Genomic DNA, 21,710 nt, shown 5'->3' on the forward strand with positions numbered 1-21,710 from the left:
CTTCACTGATCCAGGTCCAGCTCTTGTGCACTCTTGCTTGCTCACTTGCGCGCTCTGTCTCTCTCTCTCTCTCTCTGTCTCACTCTCTCTTTCGCCTGAGGGGGGAGAGACCATGAATGGAGAGAATTATAAATCTTATTGTTTACACTGGCTTATTTTAGGGCAATATATGCAGCCACCTTCAGTGGTATAGATGCCCTGATACTATATATAATCCATGCCGTTCACCGAAGTGGTAGAAAATGTAAAGGCGTGTGGTGGTCCAACGGACACCATCAGCATCAAACCAATTTACAGAAGTAAACCAAGCATGCACCAAACCAATAATCTGTACATACTGAAACTATAAACACTAGATAATGACCTGCAGGGACGGATTAACCCCACGAGGGGTATTTTTGTGTTTTTATCACCTTTTTTTACCTAAATTTAACAAAATCAATGGCCAATGAAGGGCCCCATGCAGGAGCCATTTTCAGGGCCTCAAACCCAGTACTGCGCGATCCAATTTCCCCAACGGACCCCTGGGCCACGGCCCCAATGGCTAATTTGGCCCTAATGACCTGCCATCTGTCTACATAACATGCTAAATAAAAAATGCATTTTTAGCCTGCAGTCTTTGCATAAGCTCACTGACAAGCTTGATGTGGCCAACTATACTTGAATATCTTCTTTACAATATAAACAATTCTGGTTAACAAACTGCCCTCCCATGGGCTCTTTGGTGTAGAGCACATTAAAACCTTCTACAGAAACCTAGGTGTTTGTAAAGACTATTTTAAACTAGTTATGGTATTTTAAACTAGTTATGGTAACAACTGATGAGGTTAACACTTATACCGCAATTGCCGAAGTCCTTTGTCAATTGAAGCCTAATTTTTATACTGACGCTTAACGCCATTGCCGAAGACCTTTTGTCAATTGCGCTTTTATAGTGCATTTTATAGTGCATTTACACTGGATCGTCCATCTTAGATCGCCGTCGCCATAGTAATCCATTCTATACATTTCTTTCAATTGCCAGTTTAGGACTACTGCTAGCTGACCAGAAATGGCGGCTTTTCAAAATAAGAGCTCAAATTAAAAAAATGCTGGCGTGAATTAGATCCTAATTTCTCAATAAATGCTAGCGGGCAATGGGTTAAGAAATTGAGTGCCCTCCAACCCCACAAGGCCACTGGCCATGACAATATTCCCTCCAAATGTCTCAGAGACTCAGCCATCTCTATAGCTCCAATCATCACCCACATTAGTAAACCTCTCCATCAAACAGGGTCTCCCAAGATTTAAAACTGGCCAAAGTAACCCCCTTGCACAAGAAAAGGAGTAAATTAGACCCCGGCAACTACCGCCCTATTTCTATTCTAAGCTCCATCTCAAAAGTGATGGAAAAGATTGTCTATAAACTGGTTGAAAAGTATCTTGCCACAAATAAATTAATGTACGAGTTCCAATCTGGAACTGACACATGCCTTCTCTATTTGAGCGTCCACATCTAACATGAGGTGGATACTGGCAAATACTGCGGCATGGTCATGCTGGACCTTCAAAAGGCTTTTGACACCGTGAACCACTCCATACTGGTTAACAAGCTAAAAGCAATTGGTGAGCTGTGGCGTTCCACAAGGAAGCATATAGGGCCTTTACTGTTCCTAATATATGTAAACGACATGACATCAGCTTGTGACTGCAACTTGTTCCTGTTCACAGATGACTCTGCACTGCTAGTCTCGGACAGGATTAAACTGCAGGTTGAAAAGGCCCTCAGCTCTAAACTCGGTAGAATCTGCACCTGACTCGCTGATAACAAACTATCTTTACACCTGGGAAAAACTTAATCCATTCTCTTTGGATCTAATAGTAATCGCAGCAAGGCAAATGGCTTCTTGTTTGGAGTCACAGAGTGGGTGACAATGTTACCTCAAAAGCCCTTAAAACTAGGCTCCAGACTTCCCAAAACAAACTGGTCAGGCTCCTACTTGACCTCACCCCCCGAACCCACCTCACCCGTGCCCACTTTGACAGGCTGGAATGGCTTAGGGTCGACGACAGAGTACAGCATTGCAATGGGTCTGGTCCACAAGATTCGATACACCACCAAGATACCTGTCTAGATACTTCCTTAATGTTAACGAAGTCTACACCCACAATACCAGAGGAAGTGCAAAAAACCATGTACAACCCAGATTCGTCACAAACAAGGAACTAAATTATTTTCGCTCCTATGCCACCAAAATGTGGAACGCCCTACCAACAGTCATTAAGACATGTGAATCCCTTGACTCCTTCAAAACCGCTCTCAAAGGGCACCTACCTACCTACCTAGGGCTGCAATTCGAAATTGGCCTCCGTAAAGTCTGAATCCCCCCCCCGCCCACCCCCTTTTCCCCTCACTGTATATGTGTCTTCCCTTTTTACCTCCCTTATGATGAATTCCCGTTCTGTTCTTTGACTATATAGAAGTGTCTATTTGTACGTCTCTAAATGTTTTGATGAATTGAACATGGTGGACCCTCTTGTAAACAAGTGTAATGATTAATTGGGTCGTCCACTCACAGTTAACAGTCTTTGTATTGAGTTTGTGCTTGAAATGTACTGTAATTCTGCAAACTGTTAATAAATATTTCAATCGATCAAAAAGCCTGCAAGGTCGTCGAGGCTATAGGGCAAGTGCTACGGCAAGTGCTATGGGCTAAGGTGGAGTCTGAAGAGTTGAGTCTAAAGACTATACGGCAGAAGATTGGGAGTGTATCTGCAGTTCTAATTGGAATGGGGAATTCATTCCATAGTTTGCATACCCACTGTCAATAGTCTATCCATGCACAAGATATATTCATATTTACTGGTGACAGACTACTTTATTCTAATTTATTGATAGAATATTCGTTATGGTCACTCAGTCAGACCAATGCAGATGGCTATAGGTCAAACTCTATAAGTCTATTTTATATTATCCTACTTTTATTTTGTCTATTCTTATTATCTGTATCTGCGCCTCCCCACAGGGATCGCTAAAGTCTGCCTGTATGAAATCCTGTATCTTTCACAACAATTGTTTATTCATTGAATCCCTCCCTGTGTTTTCATGCTCTTTCGGGGGTGAGGAGGATACCATCAAACCGCACCTCAGCCATGGCTCCATCCCACCTAACCCACGAGTGAGCTGTTGAAAAGGGACGCTGCATGGCAGCCGGGGGTCTTATATTGTCATCTTATATTGTCATATTATGTGGTGAGTTGGGCCCGTGATAATAGATTGTGGCATCCTGTCAGGGTCACGGGCTGTCACTCTAACATGACGAGGCCTCATGCTCAGCCCCCGACAGAGGCCTGCTTGTAAAACATGACATGCCAGCAGGGGAGATCACAGACTCAGCGGTTGCATGAGAATGTGCACTTGATTTGTACATGAGGAATGGTGTCACTCTGCATCAAGAGACGCATGATGGACGAAACAAAACCAGTGCGGTGGGTGCATGCGTGTGTGAGAAGAACACACCTATATGCAATCACATTGCACACAGACACGCACACACACACACACACACAGTACAGTACAGTGAACACACATGCCCATGCGCACCATGTGGGCTAGGAGACGCCAGTGAGTCTGGGCTGAGTTCAGGAGTATTGTTATTAACATTTTCCCTTTGCGTGTATTAAGACAGCCACGGTGAGGGCACATCCCAGCCCATGACTGCAGGGCTCGCCTTTGTTCTTCTCCCATAATGCAGACATAATTACAAGCCTTAAAGAGCCTCCTCTCTACCTTCCCTTTTCTCTCTCTCTCTCTCTCACACACACACACACACACACACACACACACACACACACACACACACGCACTCTGTACAGTATATGACTTCCCCACACCCTGGCATATATAGCTATGACAGACATTCGCATCTAGGGCTCAACCCTTTTCATTCAGCCAGTAAAGTGCTTCTTTAAAGAGTGTGTGTGCATGTGTCCGCGTTCCTCTTCATTTGTTAGTGAACGCATTCACCTGTCAAATCATCACTTTCCTTTCCTTTGAAGCTATATGGTCGTAATGGTTGTTTTCCTGCATAAAGCTATAGCATATACCAGTAACACCTGCTCAGAAATGGCTATAATCTCACAGCTGTCCTACAGTATAGTGGGCAAACCTAATTTAGAAAATAATCACCACTTAAATCATATACACTTTGTTAGACAAATAGCAAAAATTGATGATCTACAACAGGGGTGCCCAAAAGGTAGATTGTGATCTACCAGTATAGATCACAAGGGCTGTGCAGGTAGACCACATGACATGCCCCTAAAAAAAGTATAAAAAAAAGAACTTTTGGCATCTGCCACTTGAATTAAGGTGACTTGATTCATTGATTGACATCAAAAGGGCCTGTCAGCTTAAACACACAATGCAATATTTTGTTTTCAAGAGTGTTGCTGTTCACAAACGTCAGTAGCATTACAGATAAAATACAAAACCTACCTACCTAATCCATTTCTCCATTCCAAGTGCATTTGTCTTATATGTAATGCTAGCGCCACTATTCCATATTTAAACTTTTTCCAGCAATGGTATAATATTATTTTTTCAGTGGGTAGATCTTGTTGAGCCAGTCATTTTGAAAGTAGCTCTCAAGTCAAAAAAGTGTGGGCACCCCTGATCTACAAGCTTTCACACACAGCTCTCTTTTAGATAGGCTATTTTAGGCAAATGTTCATTTGTTTTTGCTGAATGTTTGTTTATTTTTCAAAATGTTCTTCTATATTGTGAGAATTGGGACGCTATAGGGTTCATGTGGTTAAATATCAAAATGTATACAGCAACTAATAACAGGGGTCACTCCCTAGACTCAGTCAGATATCACAACCTCGCAAAATATTCCGATGCTAAACCTACATGTCCATATGGTCCATTTGTACACTCTCTGACTTAAATTAACACTAATGATTTTACAGTTTTTACTGTGTATATTTTACAGATTCATGTGTGAACGCCTGCACAATAATAATGCTGCCACAATGTGAAACTGGCCTGTCAGCAGTCTTTTTTTTATTGTGACCGTAATTTCACTGTGATAATAATTTGTGGCTCAGCTCTGGCCAGCTGGTTGGCTGAGGCCCATATGGAGGTTTCACTGCAGTCAGTGTCGGGACATGGTCCAGCCCCTGAGCGGCCCGGTGGTGCTGGTGTACATGGGCCCGGGCAGGGAGTGAGCAGTGTAGGATGTGACCAAAATGACTAGGTTGGACACCACGCTTGACACCACGTTTCAACCCACCAACAACTCTGTTCATAATTTGACAGCTAGCTTTACATGCGATGGAAGCCAAAGACATGAGGTATAACATTTGTCAGTAGCTTATCCTGGAGGCCTTATATAGACAGATGCCAGGCTGGCATACTTATGATCCTATGACAATGTTTTATGCATTTGATGTATACCTTGTATATTGTGCTTGCTTACTGTAAGTCACTCAGGATTAAGAGAGTCTGCTAAATGCCTGAATTGTAAATTGATATACAGACGATGGAAGCCAAAGACTTGAGGTATAACATTTGAAGTTGCATCAGTAACATTGTCATGAAGTGGCAGATGGATGCCATTGGCCTGCTAGGTTTTTGTCTTTCGCGGTGGCAAATTATGTTCTTTGTGTTGAAAATATGAGGGACTTTTCTTTTTTTTTTAAACAGCTTACGTTTAAAAAAAGGTAGGCTAACACCTAATTCTTATACTAAATTAAATATACGGCACAGAAGAAGCTTATTTGTTAACTAGAATCCTTGCCTGGGGGGAAAAAAAGCACTTTTATAAAGACCATCATGGGCCCTTTAGTGAATGATGAACTGCAGAAATTAGTTTTCTTAATTCTTTCAAAACTTATATTAATAATGCTATAATACAAGGCATACAAAGTAGAATCCTGGCCCTTACAGAATACGGGTGTATTTTTACACACTCCGGGTTGAATTAACACTAAGGCTCTCCTCCACCTGCAGGTTTATTCATGGTTGAAGTGAAATGACGGCTGAAATATTGAGACAGGGCCGCTCTTTGACTCTGCGGTCACCATTTTCTCTGCATATAACCAACAGTAAATCCCTATGCATTTTGCTGACTTTGCCGGTTTGTGCTGCATTTGATACAATCCCTCTATATTTCTCTTTTTGGCAGGTATCTGTTTTTCCCCCACTTTCTGCCAATTTGATGTTAGCTGACAGTTTATAGAAAATAAAATTAGTGACATACTCATATGTTGCACCAATGAATATAATCATGTACAGTACTTGAGAATACATTAAAGACTTGAAATAATCCCCTGCATGCATTCAGAGTCCCTCTGAGGCTGCACTGCAGTCTATTCACATCAGTGTTCATTTAATGCTGTGTGAAAAAACATTTGGGGGATCAAAACTAACAAATGAAAAATCTGAATGTGAAGATTTCCATTCAAAACAAAGATCCCCCCGGCTTACTACATGCAATGCAATAAAAAGTAAAACTTGTGATTGAATATTACATTGACATCATGAGACTGCATGCCTGATGCACATTGGACAAGAATACAACAAAAAACGAATGTTGCACAATGAAAACCATCATGTGTTAATCAGCCATATTAAGCTAAACGGCCTTTCATTTAATTGTGTCCTACTGCGTTGCATTGTACCAGTTTTATTTTAGTTGCTGCCCTCGGAGACTATAATTAAGAAGTCTGAACTCGTAGGCCTATTTAAAGCCTTACGTGTAATAGCCCTGGCCGTGTTATTAAGACGATTATTATTTAAAGTGAAAGTTAGGAGATTTGACACTTGAATAAGTGATAATCGTTATTTAAACCATTATTAGAAAGAAAACAACTTTAGGGTTTGTACTATGCCTATGCCCGCATTATATTTATGCGCAGACGTGCTGTTCAGATTAAAATATTTGATTTGATTTCGCTGGATTGAATATTTAGGCCTACTGTGCTTTTAATGTTATTTAATGTTTGTTTTGTGTATGTTCCACTGTTTTTGCTATATATATTAGCCTGCAGGCCAATTAACTTACCGACGCGTATATACGATAGTCCTGGAAACCGAACTGAACTTGTTATATAGCAAAGCTGCCGAGTTTTCGATTTCAAGCTGGAGTGTGAGAAATTATTCACTAAGACTTTAGTTGCCTTCTCATTTTAACCTGGCGCCATGCACGGCGAGAATTGCACAGGACACTGACATGTTCAGTGAGATGGCTGACAAGTGCTTCACCTCAGGGCAAAGAATTCATCAACGAAATGTCTAGCACTCATTACGCCTTTTAAATGGCCGAACTATTGAACTGTTAGCCTAATACGTATCCTATTTGTATTCAAACAAAACGATACAACCAACTAATTGGGCAAATATAGAGAGAGCCTGTATTTGTACATGTTTAATTGTATTAAATAACATTAATTTGCCTAATTATAGGCTTCATAGAGCTTAGTCCCATGAAGTGAAAATAGAACAGGTCTATTTTAATCGATGTTGGGCCATGCAATATCATCCGTTTTCCTTAAGCCTGTGCGTGTGCACTGCAAATTAATGGTTTATAAAACCAATTTTTAGTTAGCCTATACTTAACAAAAGTGTCCAACTTTGAATATAAGTATACATAAAGTATACATGTCTGCATAAAAACGGAATGTATTTTATCAATGTGATTTCCCCCTCATTTATAGCTATTTTATAAACAGGGTCGTTTTTTTTGGGGGGGGGGGGGATACAAAATTAGAACATAATACATTCTGCACCTGATGATCACGTATTAGGCTATATGAAATCAATATATCCATTATAAATTAAATTAAATGAATCAGTCAAGGGAAGTATACCTCTTTCATGGACATGAATGGCATGAGTTGCATTGCATCCATATGTTAATGAACTTAATCGTGGAGCTCCAGTGACAGCTCGGTGCTGGAAACCAATCAGAGCGCGCTCTGATGGAAGGCAGTATGTTTGAGACGCACGCTGTGTCTACACGCGAGAGGTGACTGAAGAATCACGTCAAGTTTTCAGGCTACCATTGATTTAAAGAGGGACCCTGGCTGTTTCGTTACTTTGTAAAGTGACAGAAGAATAGGCCTGCATTGTTTTTATATAGCCTATACTCTGTATAATCTTGGAATACCGAACATTTTCCCGAGCGATGCGCTGGACGTGACTGGATTTGTTCCAACTTTTCCTTGTTGTCCGAACGCATGAGCGACGGGTTTATGGACCTGCGTATTAGCTAATGATGTCTATGGGTTTTATGCCTGACAGTGGTGTGAATGATCCCTCCAAATCAGCCTTTCTAGAGTTCGGCCACGGACACCCGGCGGCGCACCAGCAGCTGCACTCCCCCGGACTCTCGCACATTTACCCCGTCCATGGCTTGCACGCGACCGGGCATTCTCAGCACGATAGCCCCTTCCCTTCCAGCGCGTCCTCCTATGGACGGTCTCTGGGCTACGCCTACCCCGCTGCAGCGGTGAACTCTCATCCCCCGTCTGCTTACATATCCTACCACCACCAGCACAGCAATCACAACAATATCAATAGTGTGAGCCTGCACACGAGGTTAGAGGACACAGGTGAGGAGGTCATTTTCAATGGATATATAGACTGATTTGTTTGAAACATGTATATTAGCATGTGCCATTAAGAGGTGCACGGTTGTCATATACAGAGCTTCAGAGATGACTGCAGATTTGCACAAAAGCACTTCTATGGTATATTAACAATTACAAATATTACTATTGTTCGCCTTATATACATCATAGTAGCTTGGTTGTACAAAGTTTCACTTTGCACTTACTGCAATAGGATACTCTCACTAATACAGCAATTTAAGGGGCAAAATGCCATAACAAGACCTCTCTCCTTCAACTGCTGCCTCTTGCAGGATGGTCTTGTGTTATATAATGAATGCAGATGGCGCCATTAGTTTTATTAACCATAATGCTCTGTGGGTATAGCTACATGCTATCATGGACATGTCTATTGACAGCCGTTCTTTTTCCACACATTTTAATGCAGAAAACTGAAATAATTTTACATTTGTTAGCAGTTTAGAAACAATGCCCTGCTTTTGTGTATTAATAGCCTAACTGGCCTTTATTTTTGGACTGCAGGCCTATATTTCCAATCCAATTTGAATTTACAGCAACATGAGATAAATATTTAGGCCTACAATCTACTGTGCTAGCATCTGAACAAACAATGTTTAATTGATAAGGCCCAAAGCCTATAGTCCAGGCATGCCTATAGGCTATATATGATCATCATGATTCTTCGCTGAGACTCGAGGTTTTCCAAAAAATCTGTGGCTGTTGTAAATTACCTGGCCTGCCCGTTAGTTTTTTGTGCGAAATGCTTTTGATTTGATTAATTATAAAAACGCAACCATTAGAGCCGAGGGCACTATATATAGGCTATAATGTCGACTTGCGTTGCGTGCAACTTTTTCTCTTGACTTTGAGGATGGAAGAGTGTAATAACTCCTTTATTGCACACGCTAACTGCTGTCCCTTTCTGTTGAAGATCACGAGAAGTCTACGGTGATTGAAAACGGTGAGATTCGCCTCAATGGCAAAGGGAAGAAAATGCGTAAGCCACGGACTATATATTCCAGCCTCCAGCTGCAAGCTCTGCACCAGCGCTTCCAACAGACCCAGTACCTTGCCTTACCAGAGCGCGCCGACCTGGCAGCGAAACTTGGGCTTACACAGACGCAGGTGGGACTGAAAGTGGCATCCTGAAAACCTGAATCCTCAAACACGAATGGATGTTTCTATGTGTTGTGGCATAGTAGGAACAGAGACACGCGATTTTTCATATATTAGCAGCATAATAATGATATTGCAGGCAAATTATATAGTATACATCTTCCTGGCTTGACATTTCACTCTAGGCCTCGACAGTGTGTGCGATGGATGGCTATATATCCATGACACGTTCAAAGTCATTTTTATCTATAGGCTTATAGCTTGATCTTGCAGGTTCATTTGCAAATTATATTCTATACTGAATACAAATATAATTCCCAGATCGTTTTTTTTTTAAATACCGGTCTAGAATATATTATGAGCAATGTTTGAGCAGGACATCTCTCATAGGCTGGCTATCATTAGCCTAAAGCTTACTGTACTTCTCCAGATCAAATGAAAAACCTAATTGTAGTACTTTGTAAGTCAATCTTTTAATGCAGCCACGTTTACCATACTTAATTCGAGCATCATATTTCCATTGTACCTCAATCCCCTCACTGTAATTACAAAATGGGTCAACACAAATTGGCCTATGATATGAGCAAGAGCCGCCTTGAAAGGTATACATGCCTGTGAACAAATCGTTCACGAAAAATAAAGAAAATTCACACAAAGACATAAAAATCAACAATATAGCGGCATGCATATACACACGGGTATATATACCCACGCGCACACACGCGCGCGCGCGCGCACACACACACACACACACACACACACCCCATAGTTAAATAATATGAAATGGGCAGTATATGGTAATAATTTCACATCTATAAACATGTTGGTCACATAAACAGGTGCATGCGGTAATGCATTGTCTTAGGGGAGCAGTCATTTACTCATATAGGTATTTTCCACTCTGTTATGGTGTTTTAATATCAAGCCTATAACATCCAGTCCAAAACTGCCATTTATATATTTCACAACTGTAAAATGTTCCTATATTCCATAAAATTCACAGTTGGCCCAGTTTGAATGTATTTTGTAACGTTTTCCCCCTTTAGCTCTTTGACGCCTTTTATGAATATTTTTGCTATATTGTAAAGCCTAAAACAGCATTTTATTTTCGACTCAGCATGCAGAAATTCCGCTGACCCACCACAGCGTCTATTTGGGCTCCTTTTTTATTTCACAATATTCTTAGCGTCGGTTTGGGGCTGTCGGGTTGAGGCACATGCGCCATTGGCCTCATAAAACAGAACAATGGAAGAGTTAGAATTTAAGTAGCCTACAAGCGCCACTCTCCTATATCTCACTGAATTGTAACAGGTTGAGGATTGGCTCGGGGTTTGCAAAAACGCTAGCGTGCACTTTTGCTTATGATTGTTCAACTCAATTTCTTACCAACTGCCAAAAAATATGCAAATTTCAACAGCCATTCGTTTAATTGTCTTAAGTTGCCGTCGTTGAACTTGAATGTCACCGCAATGACCGTTTTATGTGTTTTCTCCGTTTTAGGTGAAAATCTGGTTTCAGAATAAGCGGTCGAAGTATAAAAAGATCATGAAGCATGGCGTGGGCCCGGAGGGAGAACAGCTTCACAGCACATCTTCCATATCGCCCTGCTCCACGGGGTTACCTCAACTTTGGGAGGTGTCAATGTCAAATAAAGGGACCCCAGTGCACCCAAACAATTACATGAACAATTTTGGCCATTGGTACCCAAACCACCACCACCATCATCACCACCAGGACACTATGCCACCCAGGCCTCAGATGATGTGAATGGATGGATTAGTTGCTGTCTTGGTGGCATTATAGGCAGCACCTTGCTGCATCACGGCCTATATAGGAGTACGGACACGCTAATTACTCCAGGCCACTAACCACGATTCATGCAGCAAGACTTGCGTTTAAATGTGTTGAAAATAGTTTTTATTACTGAGTGCGTTTGAATTGTATTTTCATGTTCGGTTTGGTAAAAAATGCCCTGCCAAGGGCTCCAGTTGATATAGCCCCGTATAGTCAATTGCGTGGAATATTTCTTTTGTTGCAAATTCCAGTTTATGCTATAGAACAGCCAGTGCACGCGCCTGAAATATTGACTTGGCGTGTGTAAACAAATAAGAACATGTGGATACACGTTTTGATCAAAGCGTGGGCCATTGCGCTGCAAATGATAATTCTTCTCATTATGACAATAAATACAAGTTGAATGGAAATGAGTCATTGTTGTGTCACGTTAATGGGCCAGCCATGCAGTGCGGGTGATATAGGCATTTTATATACGTTATGTTCTATGATGCATATCACATAAACTGGTTTAATCGTCTCTGCTCATCGTTTCTGTAATGACAAGAAAGAAAATCTGTATTTGACATAGACATTCTTTTTATTTGATTTTTTTAGCTTTATTAGTTCAGTTTAATGAACTGAAAATCAATTAAGCGTCCTTTTCTCAAAAGGCAAATGCTAGGGGAGGCGTACCCTCTGCCATTGCAATCCACAATTCTAACCACTTTCTTTTCTTTCTTTTTTAACAAGAGGACACATGTCGTGATTGGGACATATAGGACAAGTTAGGCTACAGCTATCTAACGGTATTTCCGTTCTTCCTTGGCAGAAGGAAACTCTCTGTTGTCATATTTATGATGATAAATGACTTTATTATTGGATCACGAAGCTGCGCTTGATTAATAGTCGTTTGTGTTGATTTCCACGTTCTGGCGTTTTAACTGTTTAAACATCGAGGACAAGCTATTTATATCACTGTAAACAGTGTCCCGCTATGTGGAAGTCCAAGTGCTCGGCGGTGAGCATTGATTAATGGCGCCGAATATAGGGTTTTAAGAGAAACATCCAAACTCTTCTTTTCTCTTAATTTTTCACTCTCGAGGCTGCTTGCCAACTGCCAAGCGTCGACTATTAGGCTATATACATCATGAGGTGCATGATTCTTACGTTTCAAGGTTTAGGCTATAAGATCTATAGTGATTAAATACACTCTTATTTGTTAATGTATCCCCCTCCATGGCAAACAGCAGATGTTACAGACTAATTACAAATAATAGACTTCACTCCCACATAAGATATATAAGGAATAAATAAATACTAATCAAACGTGTGATCCATTTATAATGATATATTCTTCTCAAACAAACCTTGAGTTTCATGCCATTCAGCCTTTTTTACTCCTGCAGTTTAGGGTACAGCCTCTTCCATTATGATGTCATTTCAGGGGTCAGGAGGTTCAGCGACCTTCCAATTATTTTTCACACTTAGCACAATGTTTCCATCTATTCCATTTCTTTGAAGCATGCGTGACAAACCATGTCAGTTATTGACTGTCAAAAGATTCACTTTTCAAGCCAATTGTTTTCACATTCATTATAGCTGAATCATCACTTTAAACAGGCTAATTTAACTTGTCACTGCTATAATTTATAATTTATACTTTTTTAAACTATAGGCTATACTACTTTTACTTTTGGGTATAGCATATACAATAATAATGAGTTGCAGTACATCAATGACACCCATAATATGCACATATATTCCCTTTCAGTGTCATGCAACAACACTGCATTTCAAAATAGCAGTCTATAAGTCTATAAATAGTTACTAGCAAGCATGTTGTGCCCTTGTAGCATCACAAAGATCAACTGCATCTCGACATTGCACTCAGCCACATACATACATCCTGGCTTACCTCTCTCAGGAGTCTGAAGACATATAATGCAACCCAGCGGTGGTATAAGAACAAAGACATATATTAGATCCAGCCACCATGTTTTCACCATGCTCCATGAAGCTAGATTTACTCAGAGAGAGAGAGAGAGAGACAAGCCATTGTGTTTCTTTTAACATTTCCTGCTTTTATATATCTACCACCCCTATCCGTTTCACCGTTCCTAGTGATTATGTGCCTTGTTAACATGCAGGCCTGGGGAAGAAGAGGCGAGCTGAATGAAGTGACGGGGCATCAGCGAAAATTATAGGCAATTTTACATCTCCAGATTAGAATAATGGCTGGTGGAGTTGGACAGACGAGAGTAGGGCCTTTCAAACTGGGCCAATTATCACACAAGGCAGATTGTGGTGGGGTGAGGGGGTGGCTGGGCGTGGGGGTGCAAATACTCCATGTAACAAACTGGCATAGCCTATAGTATAGGAAGGAGGGGAAGAAATAGGTCGATGGGTTGATGGGTGATGATAAATGGAAGATTTAATCTGTAACTGCTGTGTTGGAGGGCCGAGCGATATATCACATAATGTGTCTGTTGGGTTTTAATTGCAGGATAGCAACAAGAGGCAGAATGCGGCTGTTGTTATAGTAAATCCCACTTGCTTCGAAGGGACGAGCGGCGAAGACATTCTCCAGGGTGATTATTGTTATTAACTTGAGTGATCTGACACCTCGGGTAATTGTAAGCAGCTTTCCCACAATGCACAATTCTGGTTTCATCGAAAGGAATTAAGGGTTGACTTCACAGTGGGCATGGTACACACTTTGGATGGATTAAAAGATGGTACTTGACAGACAGAAGGCACACACACACACACACACACACACACACACACACACACACACACACACACACACACACACACACACACACACACACACACACACACACACAGAATCTGTCTTTGACTTACATGCACATACAGACATGCAGTGATTTTTGAAAAGTAAACAATAGATTCTGACAGGCCAGGCATAACGTAAGCGCAAGCCAAGAAACTAGAATATTTCAATGAAATGAAGGATGCATGTCAAATCCAAATGTGCCCATTTGAACACACTCAGGGTAAAACTATCAGTCAGTGTTTTACAGTGTGTGATACAAGCCCGTACTATATGAAGAGCTGATCAGGACATGACCCGCTTGGCTGCATGGCTATGGGGAGCGCATCACCACCCTGCCCTGCCCGGCGGGGGGTCACCCAGGGTTCATATCTCCACAGCTGTCAAGAATGCCTTTCTCCGTTCATTTCATCAGACTTCTGAGCAAAATGGTGATAGTGAGTGATCCTAATGCAAGGACGGCTCAAGGCCTTGCTTTTTTGTTTGACAAAGTGTTGGACAGCTGCTCGCACGCCGCGGTCTTTTCCATTGGTACGTTTGCCATGCATGGCTATGGCTCCCCGACCTCCATCTCAACCCATATCGCTGCACCCCAGAGACGAGTGCTGACACCGTGCTGTCGACTGCTGTGGGGTTAAAAATGGGGGAACGGCTCAGGAGCCCACGCATCGGCTCTATGTAGGGTGTTGTGATGTTGTGCCATGCAGTATCACATTCAAGTTCAACAGTTCACCACAACTATATGGCTACTTGGACTTGCTAATGTTTGGAGATTACCTGTGGGACCCGTGTAGTGCGGCCCACACACACAAGCGCAGCCTGGGCTAAAGCACACATTTGTCTTCAACACAAATGTATCCCCTTGACGACGTATATAAGCAGCCAAACAGTAACCAAGGGCCACACATGGCGAGGGAGCCACAGAGGGGAGGTCAGACGTAATGCTCACTGATATCAAAAGGCAATATCATGCCGCTTTTGTCACATCAGTTTGATGAAATGCCAAATATTGGACTAATGACTCAGACTGGAGACGACTGGGATTGGGTTCCTGAAAACAACCATACGTATAAAGGAAGGCTACTAGGCTGAATTAGGCTAGAGTTCAGATGGGGAATACGTTTTCTAAGTTTGCCCAAATTTCTTTCATTATTTTGACATGTGAATGCAACTGCAATGAATGATCAAACAAAAGAAAGAATCTGAATTTGTGAGTGGAATAGGCCTATAAATAAATTATGAAGTAATAAATTAAAGAAAACTGAAAGATATTTCATATTGCAAGCTGGAAGTAAAATATAACATCAGTTTTAATTTGGTATTATATATATATATATATATATATATATATATATATATATTATTTATGATTATATAAGCATATTCATTCGCAAATGGCGTTATTGTATTGGTTTAATAGCGATGAGTATGCACACACACACACACACACACACACACACACACACACACACACACACACACACACACACACACACACACACACACACACACACACACACACACACACACACACACACAAGAGCCAGTGTGGGTGCAAGCAACAGGGGAGAGAGCAAGGATCACACACCATACACACAACGGGTTAAGTCACTTTAAAGTTATTAATACTATGTTTTGCGCATGAACATGATGCATACAAACTTGGGTAAAAGATGTCAAATGACTTGTCCCTGTCTAGACTATATACAACACATGACACCCTGACAGACAGTGCTACATAAAAATATTCTATACCCCCCCCTTTTTTTGCACATGCCTGGGTACTTGGCTACAAAGAGTGCAAACGTTTTCTTCTGAAGTGGAAGTAAAGTATATAGGCCTATATATGCATGATTTGAACATGCACAATATAGCCTATATACATATAGAAATATTATGGTCTTATATGTCAAATGTTCAATGCTCAAATCATCTAGGTCTACAGACCGTTTTCAATTTAATTATTATTAATATTATTATTATTATTATATTAGGTAGTAGTAGTAGTATAGTTATGGCACATGGTGCCCAGTGCCCACAATCATTCCCAGTCTGCCCACTCTTCCAGCTATTGACGATATGCACGCGGCTGCCATCTTGCCAGCAAGGTGCTAACTAGGTGCAACATAGACAGCCCATTCATCTAAACAGAAAGGTCCTTTCTAATTGTATTAAATAACGTCAAACTCACCAACATTGCAGCTGTACAAAAAGCTTGAATTATCGTCTTACTATCTGCGAAAGTGTTTTTTTTTTCTTCATAAAAATCCACACAGTAATCCATGTTGTGAGCTACTTCCTGTCAAGAAATTCCTTGCAGATGATTATTTTTTATTTTTATATGTGTCAGAGTTTGGAAGCACTCGTTATCAGTAAAGCAACCTGCTGCCTCCTGCATTATGTGCAAATTCAAAACAGGTGCTACGCATGAGCTGTTGAGTGATAGTCAACAAGCACTTCCAAACTCCAGCACTTATAGGAAATCTTCAAGGAATTTCTTGACAGGGAGTTGCTCATAACATGTCTACAGTGGATTTTTATTAAACAAACACATTGCAGATAGAAAGAGAATAAGTCAAGCTTTCAGTAGGCCTATAGGCCTACAGCTGCAATGTTGGTGAGTTTGACGTTATTTAATACAATATAGATAGGAGTTTTCTGTTTGGATGAATGGGCGGTCTGGGAAATTGCACCAGTTAGCATCTTGTCTATGGGCTATACTTAAATGCGCAAGTCCTTTGCGTATTATATAATTTAACAACATGGCACCCATACCAACCCATAGACACCGCAGTATGGCTATAGCCTACCATGCAGTGCCCTGGTGGTCCATGTGGGTCGGAATCAGCGGTTTCTACGTCATATAATTTCAGCGAGATGCTTAATAATCTATGGTTTATGTGGCCAGGTTTAAGTGTAAGTCCGTGTCCTGTATAATTTGTCTTTTAGTTCTTGAAACGTGATGGGACAGAATAGCGAGTTGTTGTTTTACTGGTCCATGATTGAGTGCTTGGCGTTGACATAATAGGCCGTTATTAAAGTAGTTGTTGTGTTTATCTCCCATCTACATCTATTATCAGGTAATGAATGTGACACAAGTCCCAATATAAACCTTATATATGGTGCGCAGCACATGTGTGCACTATATGTGACAGTTTCTGGTTGTATTAGCATTTTAATATTGTATAGGCTATATTTTACCTTTTTAAGAAAAATACATAAATAAATATTGGGGATTTGTTTTACAACATTATGGGCAAGAATATCTTAATGACCAAATTAAGCACCATATTACTTTAGTCTGCGCCACCAATTTTTTTTTCCTTTGCCTTATTCAGAGAGAGAGAGACACTACGTGTGTGTGTGTGTGTGTGTGTGTGTGTGTGTGTGTGTGTGTGTGTGTGTGTGTGTGTCCCCAGGGTAAACTGACTTCAGAACCCCCGCACTGCGCGCGCGCGCACACACACACACACACACACACACACACACACACACACACACACACACACACACACACACACACACACACACACACACACACACAAAGAGCTGCTGTATTCTTTTCTCGTTATCTGGCAACAGAATACTAATAAAAATCGAGTGACTCCAACATGTCTGCGTCTGTGTCGCCTCCTACTACCGTGCTTTGCACGCAGCCGTGCTGCAGAAAGGGGTCTGTCACTCTGAAGACTCATCTGGTGCTCAACGTGACAGTTCAAAAGATAATATAGACTCTTATCGCTGGACCAAAACTCTCTGTATGAAGAGAAAATGTGGACCGCAAATAAATATTATAAAGTATGATTTAAGACTGATTAATAAATCAGTCTGCATGAGAATAGTTGAGTTAAATGGATTAAGTGCAATCCTGGTAGACCTCTGTTAATTATAGTCATTATAGGTCTATAGATAGCCGCACCTAATATTTAAAAAAAATGAAATTGGACGACTATAGACACAATATTCAATTAACACCTTTATTCATTTGACAGAAAGGCAACAAGTGTAATAATTACATGAATATAAAAATGTTTTGGAGGCACCACAGTGCAGTCTTTCCGTTTCAAACAAATATGAACATAGTGGTTCTGCTTATAAACACATATTTACAGCCTTCGACATTTTATACAAATCGATATAAATATGACCTGAGTTTCTGACGCGCGCTCTGCAAACCCATATTCGTTGTATTCGAGTGGATCACGGATCAACTGTACAGTTTTTGTCATTATTAGTATTATTTGGTTTCTTGTTAGACTACTAGGCCTATACTTGTTAAAAACACGGCTTTGCAATAGCCTATTCATTTACAAAATATTTTTTAAAGGAAATACAACAGATGCGATAAATAATTTAAAAACCACGCCAGAAGTCCGTTAAATAGACTGCAACAAGTGATTAAAAATCCCTTATGTGCTTTGTGAATAAAAAAAAACGAGCTTTGAAACATTCCTGCATATGGCTATACAGGCTCATGGGAGTCTCAGGGCAGGTATTGCGCTGGACAATCCAGAACCAAAAATGATTCGTACCGCCATTATGGTCTAGATACTCTCGTCTCGGTCCAGTCAACTTTTGCTCATAGAGTCAGTGTGGACTGTGGAGGGGTCTCGTTAAAAAAAAACATCTGGTGTCGAGTCTTTGTTAATAAACAGCTCCTACGCTTTGCTGCGGGACTGGGTGGTGCACGGTGCCCGGGTGCTGTAGGTGCGATCCCTGCTGGTACCAATGGTTGTTATAATCCTCCAGGTAGGGGGGCGACGAGCTGTTGTGGGCGGACTGCGGGACTTGAGGTCTGCTGATCGGGGTGCTCTGGCCCTGGGGAGTGCTATTGTCCCAGACCGCGGGGGATGGCGGGGAGTTGCAGGCCATGGAGTCGCTGGCGTTGGGACTGTGGTCCAGGGGAACCTCGCCGTTCTTGTAGAGCTTCTTGAATTTGGATCTCCGGTTCTGGAACCAGATCTTTACCTGACAAAGGGAAGCTCAAAGTTAGTATAATGGTACAGGGGGGAAAAGCATTAAATGCTTACAAAATAATTGTTATTAATGCCTAGGCTATATTGCCTATAATAGCCTATAGGCTAGGCTACATGCGGTTGTATTGGAACAGTTCATATTATTTAGGCTGCAGGCTATACCAAAAGTGCAAGAAACGCATTAGCAAATAGCCTAAATTGCATGTCTTTTGGATGGGCTGATTTCAAAGGGGGGCAAACAAGTTGTTTGCTTCATTAAAAACAATAACTCACGTGACACAAGGCTATATGGTGATACATTATTGACGCATAGGTCGAAGGTCACGTGTTAACAGTACACCTGTTGGTGGTGTGCAGGTGACGTAAAATAGGCTTTAGATCTGCCAAACGGAGGAGAATAGCAAACCTAAAAGCGCGCGCGTCGCATAGGTCTGCTATTCTGACTGGAAGTGTGATGAATCTATCGGGCTGAACGCTTTCATACCTGCGTCTGCGTCAGGCCGAGCTGAGCTGCGAGCTCGGCTCTCTCTGGCAGCGCGAGGTACTGGGCTTTCTGGAAGCGCCTCTGCAGCGCAGCGAGCTGGTAACTGGAGTAGATGGTCCGAGGCTTGCGGATTTTCTTCGGCTTTCCATTCACCATCCGGACCTCCGGCTCTGGCTCTTCTTTCACTAAAAAGAAAAGGACAATAGAATACCAGACCATTAGTTTTCTGTCTAGTATATCAAAGTTTAAAACGTACTAATAATATATTTTTTTAAAGTAGGACTATACAAATGTATTTAATCAACTTGACATACCTTTTCGTCTCTAGCTATATTTATATTAGCATATAGAGTTCAACATGTTATCGCAATTGAGCCGATTGGACACATTTCAAATACTATAGCCTAGCTACAAAACGCGCACAAAAACAATTATAAGGATAATTTAAATCCGCATTTATTTCCCCAGTCCCAAATCATCACCTTGTTCAGTAACTCCCTTTAATAAAAACCATAATGCTGTCATGACTGCTGCTCATTCCACCATGCAGGATCCTAAAATTGTCATCATATAGTGACTGATTTTTGTTTTTTATTATCAGATTCAGACGTCAAGGGCTAATAAATCAGATCGTATAGGCTATATTAACAGCATATCATTGACATGTGTTGTGTTTAGTGGCAAAACGCAATTTTCTTTCTGTGTCAACTAAGGAAAGACGTTACATCTTCGTACGTTTTATTTGAAATTTGCAATCAATGGGTAATTGTATTTAGTTGTTGGTAATAGATAGACTCATTCTTGTTGCAACAAAAGTAGATCAAATAAAAACCTTCAACTTCAGGTTTAGGCTATATCCTAATAGAGTATATGCAGCTGCCTCTGAAAATTCAGTTGGTCACGGTAAACATATAGATCATATTTACAATAAATTTGCCTAGTTCAACATACCTGAGCTTTGAGGCGAAGCCTGAAGATGGTCTCTGTTGTAATGTCCATATTGTCTGTAGGAATTCGTGTAGGGATATTCAGTTTTTGTGGGGTAAGGTCCCGTGCCCCCCATTCCGTTCAGATTGAACTGGTGGTGGTACGAATTCATGGGCTGCCCGTAGGCTTGACCCTGGTAATATTCGTGATGGCCATGGGCCGTCTGTCCACTGTAGTAGCCCATGTCCGTGACTGAAGACTCGGGGAGGGTAGGAGAATCCTTGGAGGTCGGATGGCAACTCATAGATCCGGGGAGGTCGGTCAAAATATTCGCAATCTTCTTCTCATAAGTCTGCCCGGCGCTCATTGTGGATAGAAGCCCTCCACTGGAAGAAGAAAAAAAAGTCCACGGTAGAACTCTTTGTTTGCTTCTTGTTGTTGAACAATTGTAGATAAAAATCGCTATGAAACAGCTGCTGTGCGCTATTATAGACGCACGTACTATTCGACGTTAGTCCACTATAGTGTCCCAGCAGTAGAAACTTGGTTGTGGCATCGCTTGGCCCCTGGGAAACTAAGTTATAGAGATGTGGGTTGGTTGCTGCCTTCCCATTGGCTCCTGCAGAGACCTCTCTCTCTCTCTCTCTCTCTCTCTCTCTCTTGCCCCCGAGGCGAAATGGTGTTGCTGGTGAAACCCATGCAGCCTTCAGCCAAAAGTGCCTATACTATACACGCACGACTTTTTGCGCGACACTTTGGTATTTTTTTCATTTAGCCTAACCTATTCATACCGTCATTCATTTTGATGAATTGAACAATGTGGACCCTGTTGTAAACAAGTGTAATGCTTAATTGGGTCGTCCACTCACAGTTGACAGTCTTTGTATTGAGTTTGTGCTTAAAATGTACTGTAAATTCTACAAACTGTTAATAAAGATTTCAATCAATCAATCAAACCGTTGCTAGGACATTCTGTCCCAGTAGCCTACCACAACCATGCATCCAGCTGTAGGTGTAATTGTTC

General features: G+C 41.3%; 2 protein-coding genes across 2 annotated transcripts; one reads left to right on the top strand and one right to left on the bottom strand.

Annotated features, from left to right (window-relative positions):
- The first annotated feature begins 7,995 nt into the window (after positions 1-7,995).
- Positions 7,996-11,916, top strand: dlx4b (distal-less homeobox 4b). Its single transcript, XM_083788102.1, has 3 exons — positions 7,996-8,595; positions 9,545-9,738; positions 11,230-11,916. The coding sequence occupies exons 1-3, from the start codon at positions 8,256-8,258 to the stop codon at positions 11,494-11,496; spliced, it is 801 nt and encodes a 266-aa protein (XP_083644228.1). The 5' UTR covers positions 7,996-8,255; the 3' UTR covers positions 11,497-11,916.
- Positions 11,917-18,262: 6,346 nt separating this feature from the next.
- On the bottom strand, positions 18,263-21,227 carry dlx3b (distal-less homeobox 3b). Its single transcript, XM_083788327.1, has 3 exons — positions 20,711-21,227; positions 19,760-19,944; positions 18,263-19,267 (listed from the first exon to the last, which is right to left on the bottom strand). Exons 1-3 carry the CDS (start codon positions 21,051-21,053, stop codon positions 18,944-18,946), a joined length of 852 nt encoding a protein of 283 aa, XP_083644453.1. The 5' UTR covers positions 21,054-21,227; the 3' UTR covers positions 18,263-18,943.
- Positions 21,228-21,710: the final 483 nt, after the last annotated feature.

This window comes from Protomyctophum parallelum, assembly GCF_964188405.1.
Source record: "Protomyctophum parallelum genome assembly, chromosome: 17".
NCBI classification, from domain to species: domain Eukaryota; kingdom Metazoa; phylum Chordata; class Actinopteri; order Myctophiformes; family Myctophidae; genus Protomyctophum; species Protomyctophum parallelum.

Excerpts from the sequence above, each read along its gene's own strand:
- dlx4b (XM_083788102.1), top strand. The coding sequence starts at position 8,256 with ATGATGTCTATGGGTTTTATGCCTGACAGTGGTGTGAATGATCCCTCC. Across the intron at positions 8,596-9,544 it reads CACGAGGTTAGAGGACACAG|ATCACGAGAAGTCTACGGTG; the intron begins GTGAGGAGGTCA and ends TTTCTGTTGAAG. Across the intron at positions 9,739-11,229 it reads TTGGGCTTACACAGACGCAG|GTGAAAATCTGGTTTCAGAA; the intron begins GTGGGACTGAAA and ends TCTCCGTTTTAG.
- dlx3b (XM_083788327.1), bottom strand. The coding sequence starts at position 21,053 with ATGAGCGCCGGGCAGACTTATGAGAAGAAGATTGCGAATATTTTGACC. Across the intron at positions 19,945-20,710 it reads GGCTTCGCCTCAAAGCTCAG|TGAAAGAAGAGCCAGAGCCG; the intron begins GTATGTTGAACT and ends TTTTCTTTTTAG. Across the intron at positions 19,268-19,759 it reads TCGGCCTGACGCAGACGCAG|GTAAAGATCTGGTTCCAGAA; the intron begins GTATGAAAGCGT and ends TCCCTTTGTCAG.